Raw genomic sequence first — 23,210 nt, 5'->3', positions numbered from 1 at the left:
ATTGTACCCAAAATGGCATCAATTTGAATGACAAGTGAGCATGCTCAAGATGAACGATTGTTGTATGCTAGAATATCTCATGAGTGGGACCATATCATTGCTCTGACTTGTCTGTTTTTCTCTCTGTGCCATAGTCAGCTGGTGAGAGAATGAATGCTGATGACTGCAATGGATTTTCATATATGTCAGGTATGGGAAAAACTATGGATGGTTCTTGTTCTACCAAGTCTTATTCCAAAAATTATTTTTTTAGAAGTAACACAATTGGTCTAATTATATTTAGGCCTGGTTCAATACATGGAATACAAGTGCATACTGTGTGTGTGTGTGTGTGTGTGTGTGTGTGTGTGTGTGTGTGTGTGTGTGTGTGTGTATACGTGTGTCTTCACAGGCAGTGGAGGAGAGTCAGCAAAGGAGCGAGGTGATTTCTGTGGAGGTCTGAGGGTTCCAACATTGACCACTCCAAACTGTAAACAGTCCTCTCCAAACAGATCTCTTAGTGGTCAGTCATCGCTATACACTGAGTGTACAAAACATTAATAACACCTTCCTAATATTGAGTGGAAACCCCTCCCCCCCCCCCCCCTTTTGCCCTCAGAACAGCCTCAATTCATCGGTGCATGGACTCTACAAGGTGTCAAAAGCGTTCCACAGGGATGCTGGCCTATGTTGACTCCAATGCTTCCCACAGTTGTGTCAAGTTGGCTGGATGTTCTTTGGGTGGTGGACCATTCCTGATACACACGGGAAACGGTTGAGTGTGAAAAACCCAGCAGCGTTGCAGTTCTTCACAAACGGGTGTACTACTACCATAACCATTTCAAAGGCACTTAAATATTTTGTATTGCCGATACATACACACTCCGTGTCTCAATTGTCTCAAGGCTTAAAAATCCTTCTTTAACCTGTCTCCTCCCCTTCATCTATACTGATTGAAGTGGATTTAACAAGTGACATCAATAAGGGATCATAGCTTTCACCTGAATTCATCTGGTCAGTCTGTCATTGAAAGAGCAGGTGTTCTTAATGTTTTGTATACTCAATGTTTGTCTCCTATCTATGATCCCGGTAACCTATTGACTGTACTGTATTTAATATATCACATGCAAAACTGACTGAAAGAACACTGGCAGTTATCTCCCTTGAGGAATTATTTCCATACGATACATTTTTATTGGTATTTCAATATATAAAGATTTACTTCAGTGCAATTAACAAAAAAAAAAATCCGTATGCTAAGCTCTGATGATTATTAACAAAGTGTCTCTCGCCTGTCTCCACTTTCCTTAGTGAGCACCATTAAGGTAGAACTCTACAGTGACAATGAGTCTGCAGGTTCTCCACAGCCAGAGAGAAGAGATGGAGAGAGAGATGATGGGTGGAGGGATGACAGAGGGGACAAGACAGAAGAGGGGAGTGGAGTATGGGGAGGACCAGGAAAGGGTTACGGGGAGCTGGCCAGTCCTCAGCCTGCATCTGCCGGTCCCATCCGACTGCCCAATTGTAAGCTCCAATGTGACGTGTGTGGAATGGTCTGCATCGGGCCCAATGTACTAACAGTGCACAAACGCAGCCACACAGGTGAGGATGGATAGACTGCAGGTTAGACCTCATAAACCTCACTCCTTTGGCTTAGCTGTAAAAATGGTGATTCGATATGGATCGACTACCTTGCTACAACTTGATAGTATTGACATGGATAACGAGGAATGAATTGTGTGTGTGTGTGTGTGTATTTTGTCAGGTGAGCGTCCATTCCAGTGTAACCAGTGTGGAGCCTCCTTCACCCAGAAGGGGAACCTGCTGCGCCACACAAAGCTGCACTCTGGAGAGAAACCCTTTAAATGTCCCTTCTGTAACTACGCCTGTCGCCGCCGGGACGCACTCTCTGGACACATCCGCACACACACTGGTAAGACACAGTAGCCTGCTTTCTAATGTCAAGCCAGGAAACTGGTGAGACCATTTGGGCTCTAAGTGGGACCAGATGGGGAACACAGCCTCTACCAGCCTCAGTCCCATTGTGTTGTAACAAGATATTAGCTCACTATGTAATGTAATAGTAATGAAATACCATCACTTCTCAGTATTAGGTGTCTGCACTTCGTACAACATTTAGCTCATATTGCATCTAGAAAAAGTACAAATCTATAGCACAATGCAAGTGATTGCATTAGAAAAGTCAATTTAGCTCTAGAGTGGGGCTCAGAGGAAATAGATACCTATTGTCTTTACAGGAATGTAAGTTACCACATGTGCAAGAAATGACATTTAAAAGTATTCAAAACAGGATGTCCTGTTGGTGTTTTTCAATTTAATGTAGACATGCATTCAACAGTTGTTGATAGAGACAGGCAAGCCTGGTGGGTCTCTGCCTTGCTGTTCTGAACAAATAGGTTCATTTTCGAAGAAAGCAAACTTGCACAACGTCGGATTTCGGTGAAATGACGTCAGTTTCTCCGACTGCTTGGTAAGGTGGAACGTTGCGGTTGAGAGTTGAGTGTTTTTTAACGCCGTAGGCGTGGAACAGAGAACAATTTCGGGAATTCACGGAGAAGGGGGAGTACATAGTGTAACGACTACGTCATGAACTAGCACTGAATGATTGAATATAACTCTAATTATGCACAACTACATGTATCTTTTTATTTGATTTACTTGCAGGGATAACTAACTTCCCTAGGAAACAATCAGTAATTTTGTCATATTTTGTAGACCTCATTTTACCAAAACAGACCAAAAGAGAAGGATGGATTACCCATTGATTGACCCATGAATTGCTGTGTTTCTGTGCTGCAGTGCCCTCTCTGACAGTGAGTAAACTTTACAAATGCAGTTACTGTGGTCGTTGCTACAAGCAGCAGAGTACCCTGGAGGAACACCTTGAACGCTGCCACAACTACCTAAAGAGTCTACAGAACCATCAGCCAGCACTCAGCACTGTCCCCACTACACAGGGTAACATACACACACATCGTAATGTGAAATGTACAGGGTAACACACATTGACAATCTGTCATCATCCACACAACACAAACATGCTGAAATGCACTTTGCTCGTTCATGTTGTGTTAGTTCAATCTGAGCCCACTGGCCCAGTCAATGTACTGTGACCCAGAAGACTGTTTTTCCAGTATTATGTCAATGTAGTGTCTATTTGAATAGAATCTTCTGTGTTTTGTGTAGGGGAGGAGTCCCCAGGCATGGAGCTGATCCCTGAGCCAGAGCCTGTCCTCCAGCCGTCCACTGAGAAACAGTCCTTCATACACAGGCTGGTCAACAGCGTCACCAAACGCAAGAGGTCCACGCCACAGAAGTTTCTGGGTGAGTTTTTTTCCTGTTTATATATTTCCATGTTCCTGAAGGTATTGAAGCCCAACATTGCTTTAACATGATGATACAGTCCTATGAATCTGAGGTCGTCAACACTGATGTGTCCTTTTCTTTACAGGCGAAAAGCACATGAGGCTCAACAACCGTGATCTACCTTATGAACTATCCCCTGGCCCTGAAGAGGATAAGAATGGGGACCTGCACTCTGACCTTGATGGAGAAGCTGGTGCTACAGGGTTAGCAGGGATTGGGGGCAGGTTCCTCCGCAGGTGTGGAGGTGGTGAGGACCCTGGGTCTAAGCCCCCTCAGCTGGCCCTGCCCTACCCTGCCTGCCTGTCCGACTCCAACCCAGTCATCAGCTCTGTTTACAGCCACCGGACTCCTCTGGGTCCCCAGGTCAATGGTGGAGCTGGAGATGTGGCCGTGTCTGTGGAGCTCGCTGGACGGGAAGCAGGCGAGGGACACAAGAACGTACCCTCAGGTCACAGCAACATCCACAGCCTCACTGTCAGCAACGACCCCAGCAACGACCCCAGCAACGGCCCCAGCAACGGCCCCAGCAACGGATGCCACGATTTCAAAGACAAGTCCGACACAGAGAGCACAGCAGAGGAGCAGCAGAGCACCAGGGTTACAGCTCCAACCAGCAACTCCAACAACCCCCACCTCCTCCCTCATCTACATTACCCAACCCCAGGCCTGCTCTGCCGCCGCACCCATCTCCGTCCCAACCCCAGCCAGGCCAACGACCCAGACATAGAAAGGGAGAGAGGGGACAGGGCCTGCCCCGTGCCCATCGTCACCACCCTCCCAACTAGCGTGAAGGGATCGGGGAACCCCGGTGTAGGGTCACCCTCCATCTCCAGGGAGGCTTCTGTACAGGTGGTGGACGGGGAGGGGCGAGCGGTGCGGTCATTCCACTGTGAGCACTGTCGCATGTTCTTCCTGGACCACGTGATGTTCACCATCCACATGGGCTGCCACGGCTTCCGCCAGCCCTTCCAGTGCAACGTCTGTGGGCACCACAGCCAGGGCCGTTACCAGTTCACCTCGCACATCATCCGCGGGGAGCACCAGGTGGGCTGATGAGGGGAGTTAAAGGGGAGATTTAGTCCCAACTTGGCCCTACACCTTCCCCTTCAATGTTTACACAAATCTGAAGGGTCTGGATAGGGATAATCAGTGTACTGGTGGAGCTTTCACTGTATTGCTTCCACCTTACAGATCTATTCACATCATTAAGGCCAAGGGTAGAGGTGGGAGCGAATTGGGACTGGTTAGGGAGGGGCAGAGGTGTCTGCTGCTTTAAGAAGACATGGGCTCAGATTTGTTCTGCACCACGTTACACAGAGACAGACACACATTGCCTTAACTGTTACATAGCAGCAAACCGTTAATTAAATTATTTTTAGAGTACGTGATCATGTGTAAAGGAGATTATGATGAACGTAAAATATCCTGTTTAAGGGCACTTCAATATTTAGGTGACGTGGAACCTTTACAGTGGACGGTTACAGACTTCAGGGGTGGAGAAGTAGAGAGTTAATAGGAGCCTTATAATTCCGGTGCAGATCAGACTCTTGAACCATCCAGTGATAGATAGGAGTTGACTGAGGTGGTCATATGCGATTGAGGATTTCACTTTTAGATTCTTTGCTTAAATGTGATAATAGTGTGAAGTGAAAATGACTTTTACCGTTGGAGGGTTTTGTTTTCTGAGATTGCTGTATTGCACTGATAAATTATATTGTAACGCTTTAAATTATGACTTTGTACAAGAATGCTCTGCACACCAGATGAACAGTGTTTTATAGGATTTTCTTAATGAGACGGGCCATCTACAGAACTGGGTAATGTATTGGTCTTTCCCTCCACTTAAAATAGGTGCTTCATTGACCATATTGTGACTGACAATATGTCATGTCTTGTAATCTCCATCCCAATTTTACAGAGGTGACTCGATGTCAACTTCCACAGAATGTTGTAATTTTGCACTGAATGGTCCAGGAAACGAGGACTACTTTGATGGGTAGACTCCATTTGCACAAATGGAAACTGAATAGTGAGAAAAGCACTTACAAAATATTTCAGTCTATCGAAGTTTCTCTACTTTTGTATAGTTATGTGAATATCTGTATGTTGTAGTGTGCGTTTAGCATAGTTTTGGTAGATGTGGTCAGCTGTATCCCAAATCTTGTCCAGCCACAGCACAAGCAACCCATTAATCCAGAAAATGTTACCTCCTGCGATTTTAAAGCAACCGAAAACCTCTAAATGTGTTTGACTTTTTGCAGTGTGTGGAGTGTACAACGTTTGAGACCAAATTCAGTATTTTATGTGAAATGTTTAGTCTTTGTTTGCATCCTCCTGTGAAAAATGGCAAACAAATGTATGGGTATCTTCAAAAAAACTCAAATGAAATTGTACTATGAATACACTTGATGTACATAGGATAATTCTAGGACGTATGAATGTGCTTGTCAGTTTCTCATTCATTTATCCTTTCCACTGTGTGATGACAAATTAATTATGTATGAACTGTGAAGTAACCTCAAGCAGAAACAGAGAAATCAGGGTTGCCAGGTCTAGCTAAAATCTCTAGGCCAATGACCAGAACAACCCCCCCCCCCCAAAAAAAGGCCTGAAAACTAGGCCAACATTTTTTTTTTATAGCAAGTGACGAGTTTCCACATTTATACAATAAACTATTTTCTCATAATGTTATCAAGCCAATTAAGAAGGAAAATCAACGTAACTTGTAACTACGTTAGAAGCTAAATCTTTTTTTTAATCAAAATAATATTTTTTCAGAATAAACTAATTTGAATATATCGCAAGAGAAAAGATAATTTGTCCTTATTAAACTCGCCAGATAATTTTCCATCAATGGCTGTCAATTTAATTTATTTGACTGCTATGATTAAGCAATAAGGCACGAGGGGTGTGGTATATGGCCAATTTACCACGGCTAAGGGCTGTTCTTATGACGAAACGCGGAGTGCCTGGATACAGCCGTTAGCCGTGGTATATTGGCCATATACCACAAAACCCCAAGGTGCCTTATTGCTATTATAAACTGGTTACCAACATAAAAGTACATTTTTGTCATACCCATGGTATACAGTCTGTTATACCATGGCTTTTAGCCAATCAGCATTCAGGGCTCGAACACCATTTATAATTGTAAATAATTCCCTTTTGCGCATGTTCATAACTATAGATATATCCGAATGGAGAGTTTGAGTGATGAATGTTGGACAGAGGATTTCGAAATCTCTGAGCAAAAAATACTTGGACAAACTTTGAAAAAAACAAATGTTTTCTGGCAATTGTGCCATTATTATGTGCCATATGATGTTAAGACTACAAACAGTTATAAATGGCCTATTTAGGAGATTGACTTGACATTTCAATAGGCATAGGCTACAGACTAAAATCTGGGTTTATGATTGTAATTAAAGTTTGCCATGGTTTGCTTAGATAGATGCAGGTTGCCTATAGCATAGCCCCCGATAGGCCTACATCTTATTTCAGATAGTCTACAGTAGCCAGTGGTGGAAAAAGTACCCAATAGTCATACTTGAATAAAAGTAAAAGATACCTTAATAGAAAATCACTCAAGTAAAAGTGAAAGTCACCCAGTAAAATCCTACTTTAGTAAAAGGTTGTAAATATTGTTAAGTATCACAAGTAAATGTAATTGCTAAAATATACTGAAGTTTCAAAAGAAAATGGATAAATAATTTCAAATTCCTTATATTAAGCAAAACAGACATCACGATTTTCTTGTTTTTTAAATTTATGGATAGCCAGGGGCACACTCCAACACTCAGACATAATTTACAAACAAAGCATTTGTGTTTAGTCAGTCCGCCAGATCAGGTGGAGTAGGGATGACCAGGGATTTTCTCTTTAAGTGTGTGAATTAGACCATTTTCCTGTCCTGCTAAGCATTCAAAATGTAACGAGTACTTTTGGGTGTCAGGGAAAGGTATAAAGTACATTATTTACTTCAGGAATGTAGTGAAGTAAATGTAAGTCATCAAAAATATAAATAGTAAAGTACAGATACTCAAAAAAATTACTTAAGTAGTACTTTAAAGTATTTTTACTTAAGTACTTTACACCACTGACAGTAGCCTAGGCAAAATGAAGGCACAATGTGAACTGAATAGATGCAATATGAATAGTTTGGCGATTCCGAGGTAAGAAGTGCTTATGTTTCCCAATAGCCTGCTACTGAAGATGGGACTGTAATTTCAATCACTGAATGAAATATGAATAATATGTATATGAACTGAATATCCAACATCCAGTATTTTTGACAATGTACCACAGCTGTTAGCTTATTGCTATTATAAGCTGGTTACCAATTAGAAGAGTAAAAAATATTTTGGGGTCATACAAATGGTATATGGTCCGATATACCACGACTTTCAGCCAATCAGCATTTAGGGCTCGAACCAGGCTTATAATTGTAAATATATCCCCTTTGCGCATGTATATAACTATAGGAGTGTTTGAGTGATGACAGTTGGACAGACGATCTCAACATTTTTTTGACAAAAAACACTTGGATGAACATTAAAAAAACTAATGTTAGGCTATTTTCTGGCAATTGTGCCATTATTATGTGCCAGATGTTAATACTACAAACAGTTATAAATGGCCCATTTGTGAGATCAACTTGTCATTTCAATAGGCATGGGCTACAGATTAGAATTTGAGTTCATGATTGTAATTCAATTTAGCCCTGGTTTTAGAGTAAACTTGGTAGCCTATAGCTCCTGATAGGCCTACATCTCTTTCAGATAGTCTACGGTAGCCTAGACAAGATATAGGCAAGATGTAAACTGAACGATTTAGCAGCTTGCTTAGTTCAAATGAACAGACTAATTCATTCGAAATGAATAGATTTCAAGGTAAGAAGTGCTTGTTGTTTCCCAAAAGCCTGCTGGAATAGGCTACTGAGGATGGGGTCATAATTTCAATGACTTGAGTTAAATACAAATATTTTGTACAGTACCAAGTTTGAAACTCATTCAAGGTTTATTTTTTTTATTTTTTTTACTATTTTCTACATTGTAGAATAATAGTGAAGACATCAAAATTGTGAAATAACATGGAATCATGTAGTAACCAAAAAAGTGTTAAACAAATCAAATATATTTTATATTTGATATTCTTTAAAGTAGCTACCCTTTGCCTTGATGACAGCTTTGCACACTATTGGCATTCTCTCAACCAGCTTGATGAGGTAGTCACCTGGAATGCATTTTAATGAACAGGTGTGCCTTGTTAAAAGGCAATTTGTGGAATTTCTTTCCTTCTTAATGCGTTTGAGCCAATCAGTTGTGTTGTTACAAGGTAGGGGTGGTATACAGAAGATAACCCTATTTGGTAAAAGACTACGTCCATATTATGGCAAGAACAGCTCAAATAAGCATAGAGAAACGACAGTCCATCATTGGGCTCCCAAGTGTAGCAGTGGTCTAAGGTACTACATCTCAGTGCTTGGGGTGTCACTACAGACCCTGGTTTGATTCCAGGCTGTATCACAACCGGCCGTAATTGGGAGTCCCGTAGGGCGGTGCACAATTGACCCAGCGTCGTCTGGGTTTGGCCGGGGTAGGCCGTCATTGTAAATAAGAATTTGTTCTTAGCTGACTTGCCTAGTTAAATAAAGGTAAAATACTTTAAGACATGAAGGTCAGTCAATGTGAAAAATTTCAAGAACTTTGAAACTTTCTTCAAGTACTGTCGCAAAAACCATCAAGCGCTTTGATGAAACTGGCTCTCATGAGGACCGCCACAGGAAAGGAAGATCCAGAGTTACCTCTGCTGTAGAGGATAAGTTCATTAGAGTTACCAGCCTCAGAAATTGCAGCCCAAATAAATGCTTCAGAGTTCAAGTAACAGACACATCTCAACATTAACTATTCAGAGACTGCGTGAATCAGGCCTTCGTGGTCAAATTGCTGCAAAGAAACCACTTCTAAAGGACACCAATAATAAGATGAGATTTGCTTAGGCCAAGAAACACAAGCAATGGACATTAGACCGGTGGAAATCTGTCCTTTGGTCTGATGAGTCGAAATTTGGCCGTGTCTTTGTGAGATGCTGAGTAGGTGAACGAATGACCTCCGCATGTGTGGTTCTCACCGTGAAGCATGGAGGAGGTGTGATGGTCACGGTGCTTCAACACCTGCTTCTACACCTGCATTGCTTGCTGTTTGGGGTTTTAGGCTGGGTTTCTGTACAGCACTTTGTGACATCAGCTGATGTAAGAAGGGCTTTATAAATACATTTGATTAATTGATTGATGGTGCTTTTCTGGTGACACTGTCTGTGATTTATTTAGAATTCAAGGCACACTTAACCAGCATGGCTACCACAGCATTCTGCAGCGATATGTCATCCCATCTGGTTTGCGCTTAGTGGGACTATCATTTGTTTTTCACCAGGACAATGACCCAACACACCTCCAGGCTGTGTAAGGGCTATTTGACCAATAAGGAGAGTGATGGAGTGCTGCATCAGATGACCTGGCCTCCCCAATCATCCGACCTCAACCCAATTGAAATGGTTTGGGATGAGTTGGACGGCAGAGTGAAGGAAAAGCAGCCAACAAGTGCTCAGCATATGTGGGAACTCCTTCAAGACTGTTGGAAAAGCATTCCTCATGAAGCTGGTTGAGAGAATTGCAAGAGTGTGCAAAGCTGTCATCAAGACAAAGAAAGGGTGGTTACTTTCAAATAAAATTGTATTTATTTATAAAGCCCTTCTTACATCAGCTGATATCTCAAAGTGCTGTACAGAAATCCAGCCTAGAACCCCAAACAGCAAGCAATGCAGGTGTAGAAGCACAGTGGCTAGGAAAAACTCCCTAGAAAGTTACTTTGAAGAATCTAAAATAATTTGTTTAACCCTTTTTTGGGTTATTACATGATTCCATGTGTTACTTAATAGTTATGTCTTTACTATTATTCTACAATGTAGAATATAGTAAAAAATAAAGAAAAAACCCTGAATGAGTAGGTGTGTCCAAAATTTTGACTGGTACTGTATATGAACTGAATATGCTTGTTAACTGCCAGTTTTAATAATATTTTTTTTAATTGTTTTACCTGTAGCCTAATCTGACTGTTACCGTCAATCTAATGTTCTAACAACTGCTCGGGAATTGCGTTAGAGCTTTGATTACTTCTGTTATTAATTAAACATGTCCATTAATAATTGCATAATAACACAAGTCTACAACAACAATAAACTGAAGTTATAGGCTATGTATGAAATTGGTTTGCCAGCTCCAGGTAGGCTACAAAAGTGGCACAAATTGATTTGCAATGACTTCAGTGATATCGTAATTTCAACATATGTATTGTATCAAATATCGGTCTGAAATGGAATATAAATTAATAGGCTACTTGATGGCCAACAGAGGCAAACGTATCATTCTCCACATTTAACGTCAGTTTCATTGAAGATTTTCCCCCGTAAAAAGAACCACGGCAGGCAGTTTCATAACTACTATTTAATTTCACATTTCCACTCGGGCAGCCCCGAGACCGAAGAACTGAGCATGCATAAAACACTTCGCTTAATACAGATTTATTTAAGCAAAGTCAACATTAGAATGCATTTTAAACCATCTCCGAGCGAACAGCCTGCCTCGCTGTCGTACAAATCAGCAGCAGGTCACAGTGAATTATATTTTTACAGGGAAATGCCATGGCAATTCAATGGCGACCACGGTGCAATTTAGTAGTTCAAAAACCCGCGACCAATACATTGTCACCCGCGAAATTGTTATAATAATTTGCCTACAAAATAGCGAAAATGGCAACCCTGAGAGCAATGGCGAACGTGTATAAATATCGCAGATTGACATTGTTTAACACCACAGACGGAATAATATAACAGATATTTCACCGGATGTATAAATGTGAACCATCCGCTTGACCCAGTGACCGGCAGTGGAAGATGGATTTTGGCCGAGATTCTGCAAATGTTCTCAATAGTTCTGTCCCCCAAACTAAAATATGTTCGGAAGAGTGGACTAAGTTTTGTAAATCCTTACTTACCCTTTAAAAAAATCGCGTTGATTAGAAGTGTAAATGCGAATTCAGGTTTTGCACATGCGTACTTCAGATTAGGCGTTCCCTAACGGGAATATGCAAATGTGTGCTAGAACGTTCCAATAGGATCGCGGTAGCTCGTGCTTGTTCTGCCCACTATGACTGACGGGCTGCAATTTCTTGGTTTAGTTTATCTTCGTTAACATTAGCCAATGTTTTTAAACTACGGTGCGCGATATGGTTCATTATGCCAATAAATCAGCACAATCAAATTTGAGATTTTTCAAAATGGCTGTGTTAAGCTAAAATTGGAATCATGTATACTCTGCTAATGATCACACAAAAAAAGAGTAACGAGAGCAATGTACAATACAGCCGACTTAGCAAAACATGGAGTTTGTATTAAGTGCATGGGGGCTGCCATCTTCATGCACCTCTGGTAACAAATTTAAAAACCTGAGCATCTCAAACAAAATCCAATGATTGCAAAGTTAAACCATTCAACTTTCCCGACAGGGAACGCCTAGCCTGAATTTCCATATAACATTTCCCCCCCCCAAAAAACACCTTTACTTGAACAGTGCAGATGCAAAGATTGGTAACAGAATGACCAGAGGCAAATGTATGGCTTTTGTTTGACAGTGAAAAATTTGAGTCAGTGTCATACTGTGGAATTGCCCTTATTCAGGGCATTAGCCTTTCACTGAATTGCAATGTTTTAATTTTGTGACCAATGTAATGTGACAAAGAAAACTTTACATCAAGATAAGACATGAAACTGCCTCATTCTTTAAAATAAGTGTTACTTTTGATATCATATTATGTTATGGTATACAACCCAGCTCTGTTCAACTTGTGTCCAATAAAAATACAGGCTAATGTTCTGACTCCATTAAATTGGCATATTCAATATACAGTATTTCAGATATTCTGCTCCCAAGGTGGTATACAAATGTAACACTTTGATGTACAGTTAAATCACTTTTATTTTCACATAAAACTGACAGTAACCCTTCAGATAGTCCACCACATTAACCCATGGGCTTTGGGGGTGGTCTTGGGGCACCACCCTAGAAGGGAGAAAAAAATACTTAGTCAAATATTCATAACATGCTTTCATAATATACTTTCACTTTGTCTACCATCTTAACTTCCTGTCCCAAAAATAGCTTTGGGATCCAGACTAGGTGAATTGGGAAAGATTCAGATCATGCTTTCAGGTTTATAAATCAATGAGTTTAGTTTGTCAATTGACTAACTAGCTGAGGTCAATTTAACTTAGGCTACATGGCTTTCGAATGTAAAATCCCACCAAACACATCCCATAATCTCTGCCATCACATCCAACGCAGTACTTCCAGTAGTTTAATTAAGGGAGGTGCACTGCTGAGGCCGTTTACTCCTTTTAGCTCCTAGTTAAGGGTCTATCACTTACACTGGGCCTGAAGCGAGGTGGTGGCGTGCGGTCCTTCCTGGCCTCGGTGGAGCGATTCCTCACCACCTTGCTGTGGATGGCACAGCTCACACAGTAGTGCAGCTTCACATACAGCTTGGGAAGCACATATGCTAGAGGGGGGACAACAATATGGGCAAGGTCAGATCAATGGCACCTCACAGCTGGGCATGAATATTGATACTACAGTACTCATTTAAATTATTATAATTTTTTATTTATTTAACTGTAAGCCACTAGGTCAGTCATTCAATATAGCCTCATGTGTACAGGGGGAAAAATACAAAATCACTAGTCCTATACTTTCACATTTCCCCCAGCATAATGCTCCCAATGCACCAGATACATGCACGTACATTTGCCAACACAAAAACGTAGATATTTGTAAGTTTGGCAACATCATTCAGCAGCTACTCACAGTCAAACACGCTGGCCTCTGTGATGTCCCTCACCGCAGCAGCCTCGACAATGTTCCTGATGACAAACTTCTTGATGGCCTTGTCCTTAGGCACACACCGGGCACAGTTAGTGCAGCGGATGGGCTGGACATGTCCACGACCCTTCTTGGCACGGCCGTTATTCCTTCTCTTCTTAGTCTGGGGAGAGGTGGATGAGATGTCCAGTTATTTTTCTGGTAGCTACGGAACCCAATGTGTGAGCCTGCAACATGACTAGACAACTTTACCCACAGAACGTTCCCGAACAGACCATGTCACGTAGATTCCCCACAGATCTGATCTAACTTACAATACTTGGGGAAATGTGTTAAACATCAAACACCCGCATACATAGATACTTGTTTCCCTACTCATCTGCGCCACATAATTCTGACAACGAACGAACTCGAAGCCTATTTGCTCCTTGGAAAAACGGGTAGTTCGTAGGCTTAGTTGAGGTAAACGGCTAGTTAGTTTCCTGTCATCTTAATGTTAATAACGTTATCGAGTTATTCTAACAGCTTTGAGAACATGTTACAACGGATTATGCACCTAACGACTATAAGATAACAGTTTAGATCCATGATTTTCAACAAATGACCCATAGCAGGCTATCAAGCACACGTACGTTAGCGCGCGCGTGCTGTGGCTAGTTAGCAAACCATATTTAGAAGTAATATACCACGTATAAACACCTTTTGTACCCAAATGATGAAGAATGGACTACATATGATTAATTCCTACAAAATAAATGACAGATTCGGCGGTGTATTTTGGTGTGTATTTTAAAATTGAACATGCTGGGCCTGTAGCAGAATCAGACGAGCTCTTACCATCGTGGCATGGAAGGCTGGAAAGAGAACGAGACGGAAGTGGGAGGAAAATTCATGCGTCTTTTCCGTTCGACTGGGGAACAGTGCGCATGTGCAGATGCCATGTGCGTTTTGTGTGGACGTTCGCTAGATGTCGGCATTGACTGGTTTATGAGCTGGTACAGCAGAGGGGGGAGGCAGGGTTTCCCAAACTCGGTCCTCGGGACCCCAAGGGGTGCACGTTTTGGTTTTTGCCCTAGCACTACACAGCTGATTCAAATAATCAACTAATTATCAAGCTTTGATAATAGTGGTATGTGTTAATTGTAAGGGTGCCCATGGAGCTGGGTAGATTGAGGTTTCCAGGGTTGGAGTAGTGCAATAGTTGTCATATGCTGAGGCAGTGAAGAAAGCAGAGGAAGATGGGTCAAGGGGGAGGGATCCTGAGAGGAGTGGTGTGAGTAGTAGATATGTACCAGTACAGAGGGATAAACCAACAAGTGATATATGTTTCAGTAAATTTGGATTTTTGGCATTTATAGTAATGGTTATCAACTGTACTGCAGGGATGGAATGTAAGTAACAGAAAATAGAGGTTGTGGTGGCAGCTGCAGAGAGGTATTTGGGTGTGCAAGAATTACAGGGTGTGTTAAGTGGTGATGTCCCATCCTTTCAGGCTGTTGGCCTGAAGTAGGACTAAATATATGGTAGTTTTTATCATTTTTGGTGAGTGTAGTGTTAGATGGTAAGGTATTTGTTGTCATTTTTTTGTTGTTGTTTTTTTTTTCTTAGAAAGGAAAAAAACTGAAGCAAAGTGTAGTAGGTGGCGGTAATGCAACATTTATTGGATGCCAACCGCCATTAAACTTCATCGAAGAAGAAGCTTTGATCATTTGAATCAAATTAAGGCAAAAATCAAAATGCGCACACCTTGGGGTCCCAAGGACCAAGTTTGAGAAGTGCTGTGGGACAGTGAGAAAGTCTTGTTTCAGCAATCGGTGTTGACGCACACCATGGAACCATTCTGGCCTGCTTTTGTGCTAATGTCATGTATGTGTGCATGTTGTCTCTCGAGGTAAGTTTGAACTTGTTTTGCACTAGGGCAAAGAAATACACTTCTAGGAGCTCACGCGGGGTGATAGGTCACTGATCATATGACCTAGGTACACAGGTGATGAGGAAGTGTTTGAACCAGAGGTTTGAACAGGTGAGAGGTGACCGCAGTCGGTTTGAAAACTATGTGGAGCACTTCTTACCGTCTCACTAGAACAGCATGGATTACACATCTACTGCCCATTTATACGGTAGGCGCTTAACAAAATGTATTTGAACTTTATATAACAAATGGAAACATCATCTAACTAAATCTACTGAAAGCAAATTCTACTTGGATGCATCATGAACTGTGAAAGTGGCGGGAATCGCCTTTACACTGACGGCATTTTCTTTACAGCAATTGTTAGTCATTCATAACAGTTTTATATTCAAAACATTTAAATTATAGTCTCACATAAATGCTTAGGATAGCCTACATAAGGACTGGTTAGGGCTAGGCCGTTGCAATGTTGACATGTCACAGTATTTGGCATCAGTAGGTTATATCACCTGATATTAAAGTAACTTGAGTCCTGGCCCGGATAAAGTTGGTGAAAGAGAGAGGACACATTTGGAGGGTGCAAACCTTGGCTTGCATCCCTAATGGCACCATATTCCCTATGTAGTGTACTGCTCTTGACTAGAGCCCCATGGATGGTGCATAGGGAATATGGTGCCATTTGGGACTTACCCTCATTGTCAGCCAGGCTGAGACAGGATAACACTGCGTCTGGAAGTGATTACAGAGTTTGGTGAGCAGAGCAGTGAGAAAAGGGTGGGGGCAGCAGGGAGTGTGTGTGTGTGTGTGTAAACGTTCCTTCTGTGTGTGTATGTGAGGCTGCCTGTGTGGATGTCTGCTTTCATGTGCTTTCGTTCCTGTGTATGTGTTGGAGGAGGGCCAGTTATGCAAGCAGCAGTTCTCAGCATGCATGCTGACTGGAAGATGTGTGGCTCCTATGGTTGGCTGTCCCCTGTGTCACTGCCGTTAGAAACCCGGTGCCAAAAGAAATGTCTTCTTTACAGGGGCCGGCTGCCAGACACTTCAGCGAGGAGAACGGATGGGACCAGAGAACTTAGACTTACTGATGAAAAAGGTGCTTACCATCAAATTCACACCCACTCAATGCACAGTCATACGGAGTTACACCAAAAGTGTCTTTGGTTACACACACTCGTGGGCAATTCTCTCCTGCTTTGGAGTGTGTAGTCAATGATATGATACATTAAACATCTCCCACTGAGTCATTGCTGTGCTAGCGTCTTCTGGGGAAGTCAGTCACAGTATCACAATGTCTGATAATGATGTCAGAAATGTCAGATTAGGATGTCTAATGTTTGAGATGCCATGTTTATTACGTGTTTAGGTGTGTGCTCGTGGTTGTGCAAAGGAGCTAGAAGGGTCAGGGTGGTTGTGTGTGTGTGTGTGTGCGCACTCACATGCGGGCATGAGCGTGCGTGTGTCAGAGAGAGTGAGAGAGTGACACAGGAATGTGTCAGAGTTCCCGTAAGCCACCATTGCTCCTAAACTGCAGCAAATAAACATTCCTGTGCTGGTGTGTCAGAGCTGAGCCCTCGCCCACTATTGTTGTAATTAAAACCAAAAACAACCCATTTTCCCTCTTTGTCTCCAGCTATATTCTGCAGCGGGTTGCATGTAGACAATGTCCCACTGATATACTCAGATTTGAATGATCCCAGCCTTTGTGCGATCCCTGTTGATAAGGTAGGTTGTAGGTAGACACAGAGCCACAGTTGAATAGACAGGTGGAGTACACATGCTATTTTGACATATGGACTCTACCCACTCAGAGCTCACATTTAGCAAAGTTGCTAGTTGTTAAGGTATCTGCCAGATGTCCATGAACAATGCAAGCACACGCACACGTAATCGCCTTCCATAACAGAAGATTGACATTGATGGCACACCAGAGAATCTCTAGAATGTATAGTGATGTTTTACCGTTGGAGGCTTAGTCGCTGTTTTTCACCACAAAGACGTCTGCAAATGATCAACGTATAGAAACGTGCCTTTTTTGATAATTCCAATTACAATGCAGTATTTCATGTTTCGTCAAGATATTTTATTTATTACAATGTCGGGCACCCTCTCGTCATTGCTTTGTCACTTCTGTCCTCGTACCAAACAATACTTAAAGCGGGGCCCCTATTCCACCCTAGGAGCAGCAAGCATCAAGGCAGGCTGTGTGAAGTCTGTTCAGCGAGCATGGCTGTGTTGTCATTGAGGACTCTATCTCTGCAGCAGTCCTGTGGTTTAGAAGATGATTTCATCTGAATGAGATCCTAGCAGGCCAACTGGGAAGGAGCAGCCCGTCCCGTCAAGCCAATAGAGATAATCAAGGGGTCATGGTCTGTATGTGTGGGGGCCGGTAAATGCCCCATGAATTATTACAGCAGTCATGCCAGACACACACACCACAGAGTTCAACCAACCCTCCCTCCTACCTTAACTGCCCTACTCCTCAGTCCACCTCTCTCCTCTCCACCAGGGCCGAGGCACTGAGCCTGACCACAGACATCATACTGATTTCTCACAGTGGCCTAGCGGTTTGTCCACATTCCCACTCTGATTCACTGTGCACTGCAAACCCACACACAGGAAAAAGTGGTTATAGACACACACACACACACACAAACACACACACACACACACACACACACACACACACACACACACACACACACACACACACACACACACACACACACACACACACACACACACACACACACACACACACACACTCACGGGAAACAGTGGTTTCACAGTGTCTGTCTGGAGTGGTGAAGAGGACTGAATGTCTGTCTTGCTTTCCCTCTGAATCTGTCATTCCCCCAACAACACCATCCATATCTCATCCTCCGTGCCAGAGGTTATGGAGTGATGGAGATGTTACCAGGCAGGGGCCATTGTGATGTAGGGTGGCTGTTGCTGCGGAGCTGCCATCTGCTGAAAAGCGCAGTTGCTAGGGTGCAGTTCTTCTGGACTGTGTCTGCTTCCCAGCTGCCATCCCCATACACACACACACACAGACTGGCATGCATGCACACACACAGAGAGGTACGCACAGACACACACACACACACACACACACACACACACACACACACACACACACCCCCCCCCCCCCCCCCCCCCCCCCCCGACCATACTTTAAACCCCCCCTCTTGTAATATCAAACCCTGCGGCGCATCAGCACTCTTTCTCCACCCCACATTACCCCACTGCATATCATTGGCTATCTTTGTCTGGGTCCCAAATGACACCCTATTCCCTATATAGTACACTTATTTTGACCAGAGGCCTATGCGCACACATACATAGTCGCAGGGAGTACTTTGGGGGTGTTGCAATTTTTTTCCTGGGGGGGGGGGCGGATTTGGCTATATCAGTCCTCTAATACAGGACTAGTAAAGGGCCAGTGCCCTACATTTGTGAAGAAAATCTGATTTTTCCACACTCCTACTTCCTGCAGCTATACACACAAACACACACTCAAACACTTCAACAGTGGAGGTGCTCTGTTGGAAAACACTCCCTTCTCTTAAAAAGTGGCACTCAGTTAGTCCTTATTGGACGATCCCAGACCAGTGTGGTTTTGTATTGGCCAATTATCAAGTTACTTAATTAGTGGCATTATTCAATGAACTTTATATGGCTCTTGGCCCTAGTGTTGTCGGTTAAGTTGTTCCCTAGAGCTAAGGGTCCTATAAAGGCGTATTAGCGTATTGTTTGAATTAAGTTATTTTTAATGGATAAAAATGGGAAATAGAGTAATTCAGTCAGGAAACACAGAGTCATTAGTTAACCTCAGGTATTGGGGACACTAATTGAAGTGACAGTTATAAAAGGAGTTAATTCCATCAAGAGGATTATGGGTAAATGTAAATTGCTCTGCTCTGCTACTCTCCTCTACCTTCCCCCCTCTATCCCTTCTCTACTCTCCTTTATTCCTGTTACTCTCTCTTCTTTCTTTTTTTCTTTCTCCCGACTTCCTCTACTTCTTTAACCTCTCCTTCTCTGTCCTATCACCTCCTCTTCTTCTCTAACCTCTCCCTCTCTGTCCTATCACCTCCTCTTCTTCTCTAACCTCTCCCTCTCTGTCCTATCTCCTCCTCTTCTTCTCTAACCTCTCCCTCTCTGTCCTATCACCTCCTCTCTTCTCTAACCTCTCCCTCTCTGTCCTATCTCCTCCTCTTCTTCTCTAACCTCTCCCTCTCTGTCCTATCACCTCCTCTTCTCTAACCTCTCCCTCTCTGTCCTATCTCCTCCTCTTCTTCTCTAACCTCTCCCTCTCTGTCCTATCTCCTCCTCTTCTTCTCTAACCTCTCCCTTTCTGTCCTATCATCTCCTCTTCTTCTCTAACCTCTCCCTCTCTGTCCTATCACCTCCTCTTCTTCTCTAACCTCTCCCTCTCTGTCCTATCACCTCCTCTTCTCTAACCTCTCCCTCTCTGTCCTATCTCCTCCTCTTCTTCTCTAACCTCTCCCTCTCTGTCCTATCTCCTCCTCTTCTTCTCTAACCTCTCCCTTTCTGTCCTATCACCTCCTCTTCTTCTCTAACCTCTCCCTCTCTGTCCTATCACCTCCTCTTCTTCTCTAACCTCTCCCTCTCTGTCCTATCACCTCCTCTTCTTCTCTAACCTCTCCCTCTCTGTCCTATCACCTCCTCTTCTTCTTTTTACCCTAGTGTTGTTAGGTGCCTGCCTTTCCTACCCTAGCTGCCTGGTCTGCTCTGCTCAGACGCTACTGGATTTATATTGTGCAAGGAGCTGTTGAGCTGGGGTGTAATCATTATTGCACACAGTTGCAAACAGTTGCGAAACGTTTAGCAAAAAAACGGCCAACACTCCCCTCCCCGTTTCGTTCAGTTTTTTTTCTGTTTGGTTCCCAGTGAATACACTCCTGTTGTTGTTGTTTGCGCCTGAGCAGAGTGTTGGTTTCCCACCATGCTCTCTCCCCGCCGCCCGCCTGGCAGAGCCTTGAGCCATGTGTCAAAGGTGGCGGCAGCAGAACAGACTGTGGGAACAGCCGGCTAGCCTCCTCCCGGTCCTCTGCTCCCCACCCAACCAGAGGGGCAGCCATCAATCCAAGACACTCTGAATAAAACACACGCACATACATGCATGCACATACACATACACACACCATGCGCACACACATCCACAAAGACAACACAAACTATCACCCCACAAACCTCACACCCTCTCCCCAATAATCCGCGGAAGCAATTTTATCTCGACTCGGGTGGCGGCCCATTGTCGCCAAACCCCTTCAATCTTTCCTTATTAACTCTCGCTTTGTCCCGCATCCAAGGCTCCTGGACTCATCTCTCCTGCATTCCAATCACTGCTGCTCCCAGCACTCCCAGGCAACCTCCCTCCATCCCCTAATCCAACCACCCCCCCCCCCCCCCCACCCAAACCCATGGAAACACTTTTTTTCACAACCTGCCGATCACCTACTTACAGCGAGTTAGGTAGAGGGCATTAACTCTATGGGTTTTCTGAAGGGGAGAGGGGTAGAGTGTTAGGGGGATGAGGAGGAGGAGAAGAGGGGGTGAGGAGGAGGAGAACCACAAAGTGACTCCAGCCCAGACAATTAGAACAATGGGTCGGGCCGGTAGGGGGCTAACTCGCTGCGTCACGCCTGGACGGTGGGGTATTTTGTCGGTTTAATGAATTGTCCGTCAGGCCGGGGCGGCATGGCAGGCGGCGCGGGGAGAGGCCAGCAGGGACCCAGACACTAAGTCGGTATTTATTACACTGCCTTTGTCACTAATTGAGCTAATTACCACTGACTCCTCACCACTCCCACAATGACAGACCCCTTCACACCCCCTTACCCCAACCACACTACCTCTCCCACTGCCCTCTCACCCCACTTCACACCCCCTCCACCCCTCCACCCATACCCCATCTCACGTGTGACATTTGTTCCCCAACCCAGCAGCCCCTCTACCACCGACTCCTCAGCACTCCCACGATGACAGACCCTTCTATTCCTCTCTCCCTTCACCCTCCATCTCACCGACTCCTCAGCACTCCCACGATGACAGACCCTTCTATTCCTCTCTCCCTTCACCCTCCATCTCACCGACTCCTCAGCACTCCCACGATGACAGACCCTTCTATTCCTCTCTCCCTTCACCCTCCATCTCACCGACTCCTCAGCACTCCCACGATGACAGACCCTTCTATTCCTCTCTCCCTTCACCCTCCATCTCACCGACTCCTCAGCACTCCCACGATGACAGACCCCTTTACCCACCACCTCTCTCTCTCATTCTCTCTCTCGCTCTCATTCTCTCTCTCGCTCTCATTCTCTCTTGCTCTCATTCTCTCACTCTCATTCTCTCTCTCGCTCTCATTCTCTCTCTCTCGCTCTCATTCTCTCTCTCGCTCTCATTCTCTTTCTCGCTCTCCCTCTCTCTCTCATTCTCTCTCTCATTCTCTCTCTCTCTATCTCTCTCTCTCTCAATTATCTCTCTCTCTGTCTGAGATGCATTTCTGAAATCTCTCTCTCATTCTCTCTCTCTCTCTCTCTCTCTCTCTCTCTCTCATTCCCTCTCTCTCGCTCTCTCTCTCTCTCGCTCGCTCTCATTCTCTCTCTCTCTCTCTCTCTCTCTCTCATTCTCTCTCTGTATCTCTCTCTCTTGCTCTCTCTCATTCTCATTCTCTCTATCGCTCTCTCTCTCATTCTCGCTCTCTCTTTCATTCTCTCTCATACTATCTCATTCTCTCTCATTCAATTCAATTTAAATTTAAGTCCTTTATTGGCATGGGAAACATATGTTAACATTGCCAAAGCAAGAGAACTAGATAATAAACAAAAGTTAAATAAACAATAAAAATGAACAGTAAGCATTACACTTACAAAAGTCCCAAAAGAATAAAGACATTCTCTCGCACTCATTCTCTCTCTCTCGTATTCCCATATTCTCCTCACTGCATTCCAACGTGACCCTATGTTACCGTACTCTGCTGCTCTCCTCCTTTCCCTGTCTGTCTGTCTGTCTGTCTGTCTGTCTGTCTGTCTGTCTGTCTGTCTGTCTGTCTGTCTGTCTGTCTGTCTGTCTGTCTGTCTGTCTGTCTGTCTGTCTGTCTGTCTGTCTGTCTGTCTGTCTGTCTGTCTGTCTGTCTGTCTGTCTGTCTGTCTGTCTGTCTGTCTGTCTGTCTGTCTGTCTGTCTGTCTGTCTGTCTGTCTGTCTGTCTGTCTGTCCCTTCAGTAACACTGCCTGTGTTCCCATGGCTGGTCCTTTAGGGTGCGGGTGTGTGTTGTTGGACAGGACAGTTGAGTGTTTGGCGGGCGCTCGGCCTGGCTGACCCTCTAGCCCAGTGCTGCGGTGGGCTGGGTTAGACTGGGGGAAACTATCAGGGTGCCTTCCAAGCTCTTGTGGTTAAGCTAAGGCCTGACTGCCAGGGGGCTGGGGAGCGTGGGGTGGAGGGGTGAGGGGGGCGACTGCAGTCTTTCATTATTTCTTCTATTGTTTCATAATTTTTTTCCGACATTAAGTAAATGAAGCAAAACATTTGGTGCTGTTTAAATCCTATTTAATAGTTAAGCTATGTGACATGGTCTCCAGGAATTGGGATCCTTCTGTGGAGGGGAGGGGAGTTAGGGAGTAGATAGGCAGGGATGTATAGTTTGTGTGTGAGAGAGCTAATGCACTGCAGGGTTTGATATTACAATAGGAGGGGTTTAAAGTGTGTGTCTGTGTCTGTGTGTGTCTGTGTGTGTGTGTGTGTGTGTGTGTGTGTGTGTGTGTGTGTGTGTGTGTGTGTGTGTGTGTGTGTGTGTGTGTGTGTGTGTGTGTGTGTGTGTGTGTGTGTGTGTGTGTGTGTGTGTGTGTGTGCTGTCTGTGGGAAGGCTACTGCTGCGTTTTGTATGTAATGGGATTAGTGCTGGGACACCCAAGGATGGCCTTTTATTCTCACATATCATCTCAAGCACAGAAACTATATGACCAGCAAATGGCATCCAT

General features: G+C 43.9%; 2 protein-coding genes across 2 annotated transcripts; one reads left to right on the top strand and one right to left on the bottom strand.

Annotated features, from left to right (window-relative positions):
* Positions 1–1,256: 1,256 nt before the first annotated feature.
* On the top strand, positions 1,257–6,066 carry LOC106567050 (zinc finger protein Eos; the record flags this gene model as incomplete). The annotated part of the gene is made up of 5 exons (XM_014135881.3): positions 1,257–1,581; positions 1,745–1,912; positions 2,800–2,958; positions 3,187–3,324; positions 3,452–6,066. Coding segments are annotated over 5 exons (1,758 nt in total), but the record flags the coding sequence as incomplete, so codon positions are not given.
* Positions 6,067–12,379: 6,313 nt separating this feature from the next.
* On the bottom strand, positions 12,380–14,232 carry rps26 (ribosomal protein S26). The gene is made up of 4 exons (XM_014135884.3): positions 14,135–14,232; positions 13,283–13,460; positions 12,847–12,977; positions 12,380–12,481 (listed from the first exon to the last, which is right to left on the bottom strand). Exons 1-4 carry the CDS (start codon positions 14,135–14,137, stop codon positions 12,443–12,445), a joined length of 351 nt encoding a protein of 116 aa, XP_013991359.1. The 5' UTR covers positions 14,138–14,232; the 3' UTR covers positions 12,380–12,442.
* Between the last annotated feature and the right edge of the window lie 8,978 nt (positions 14,233–23,210).

The sequence above is a fragment of the Salmo salar genome, chromosome 13, assembly GCF_965601325.2.
Source record: "Salmo salar chromosome 13, fSalSal1, whole genome shotgun sequence".
Lineage (NCBI taxonomy): Eukaryota > Metazoa > Chordata > Actinopteri > Salmoniformes > Salmonidae > Salmo > Salmo salar.
Note: the sequence above shows the minus strand (reverse complement) of the source record. Positions and strands in the feature narration are given on the sequence as shown.

Excerpts from the sequence above, each read along its gene's own strand:
- rps26 (XM_014135884.3), bottom strand. Across the intron at positions 12,978-13,282 it reads AGAGGCCAGCGTGTTTGACT|CATATGTGCTTCCCAAGCTG; the intron begins GTGAGTAGCTGC and ends TCCCCCCTCTAG. Across the intron at positions 12,482-12,846 it reads CACCTCGCTTCAGGCCCAGT|GGTGGTGCCCCAAGACCACC; the intron begins GTAAGTGATAGA and ends TCTCCCTTCTAG.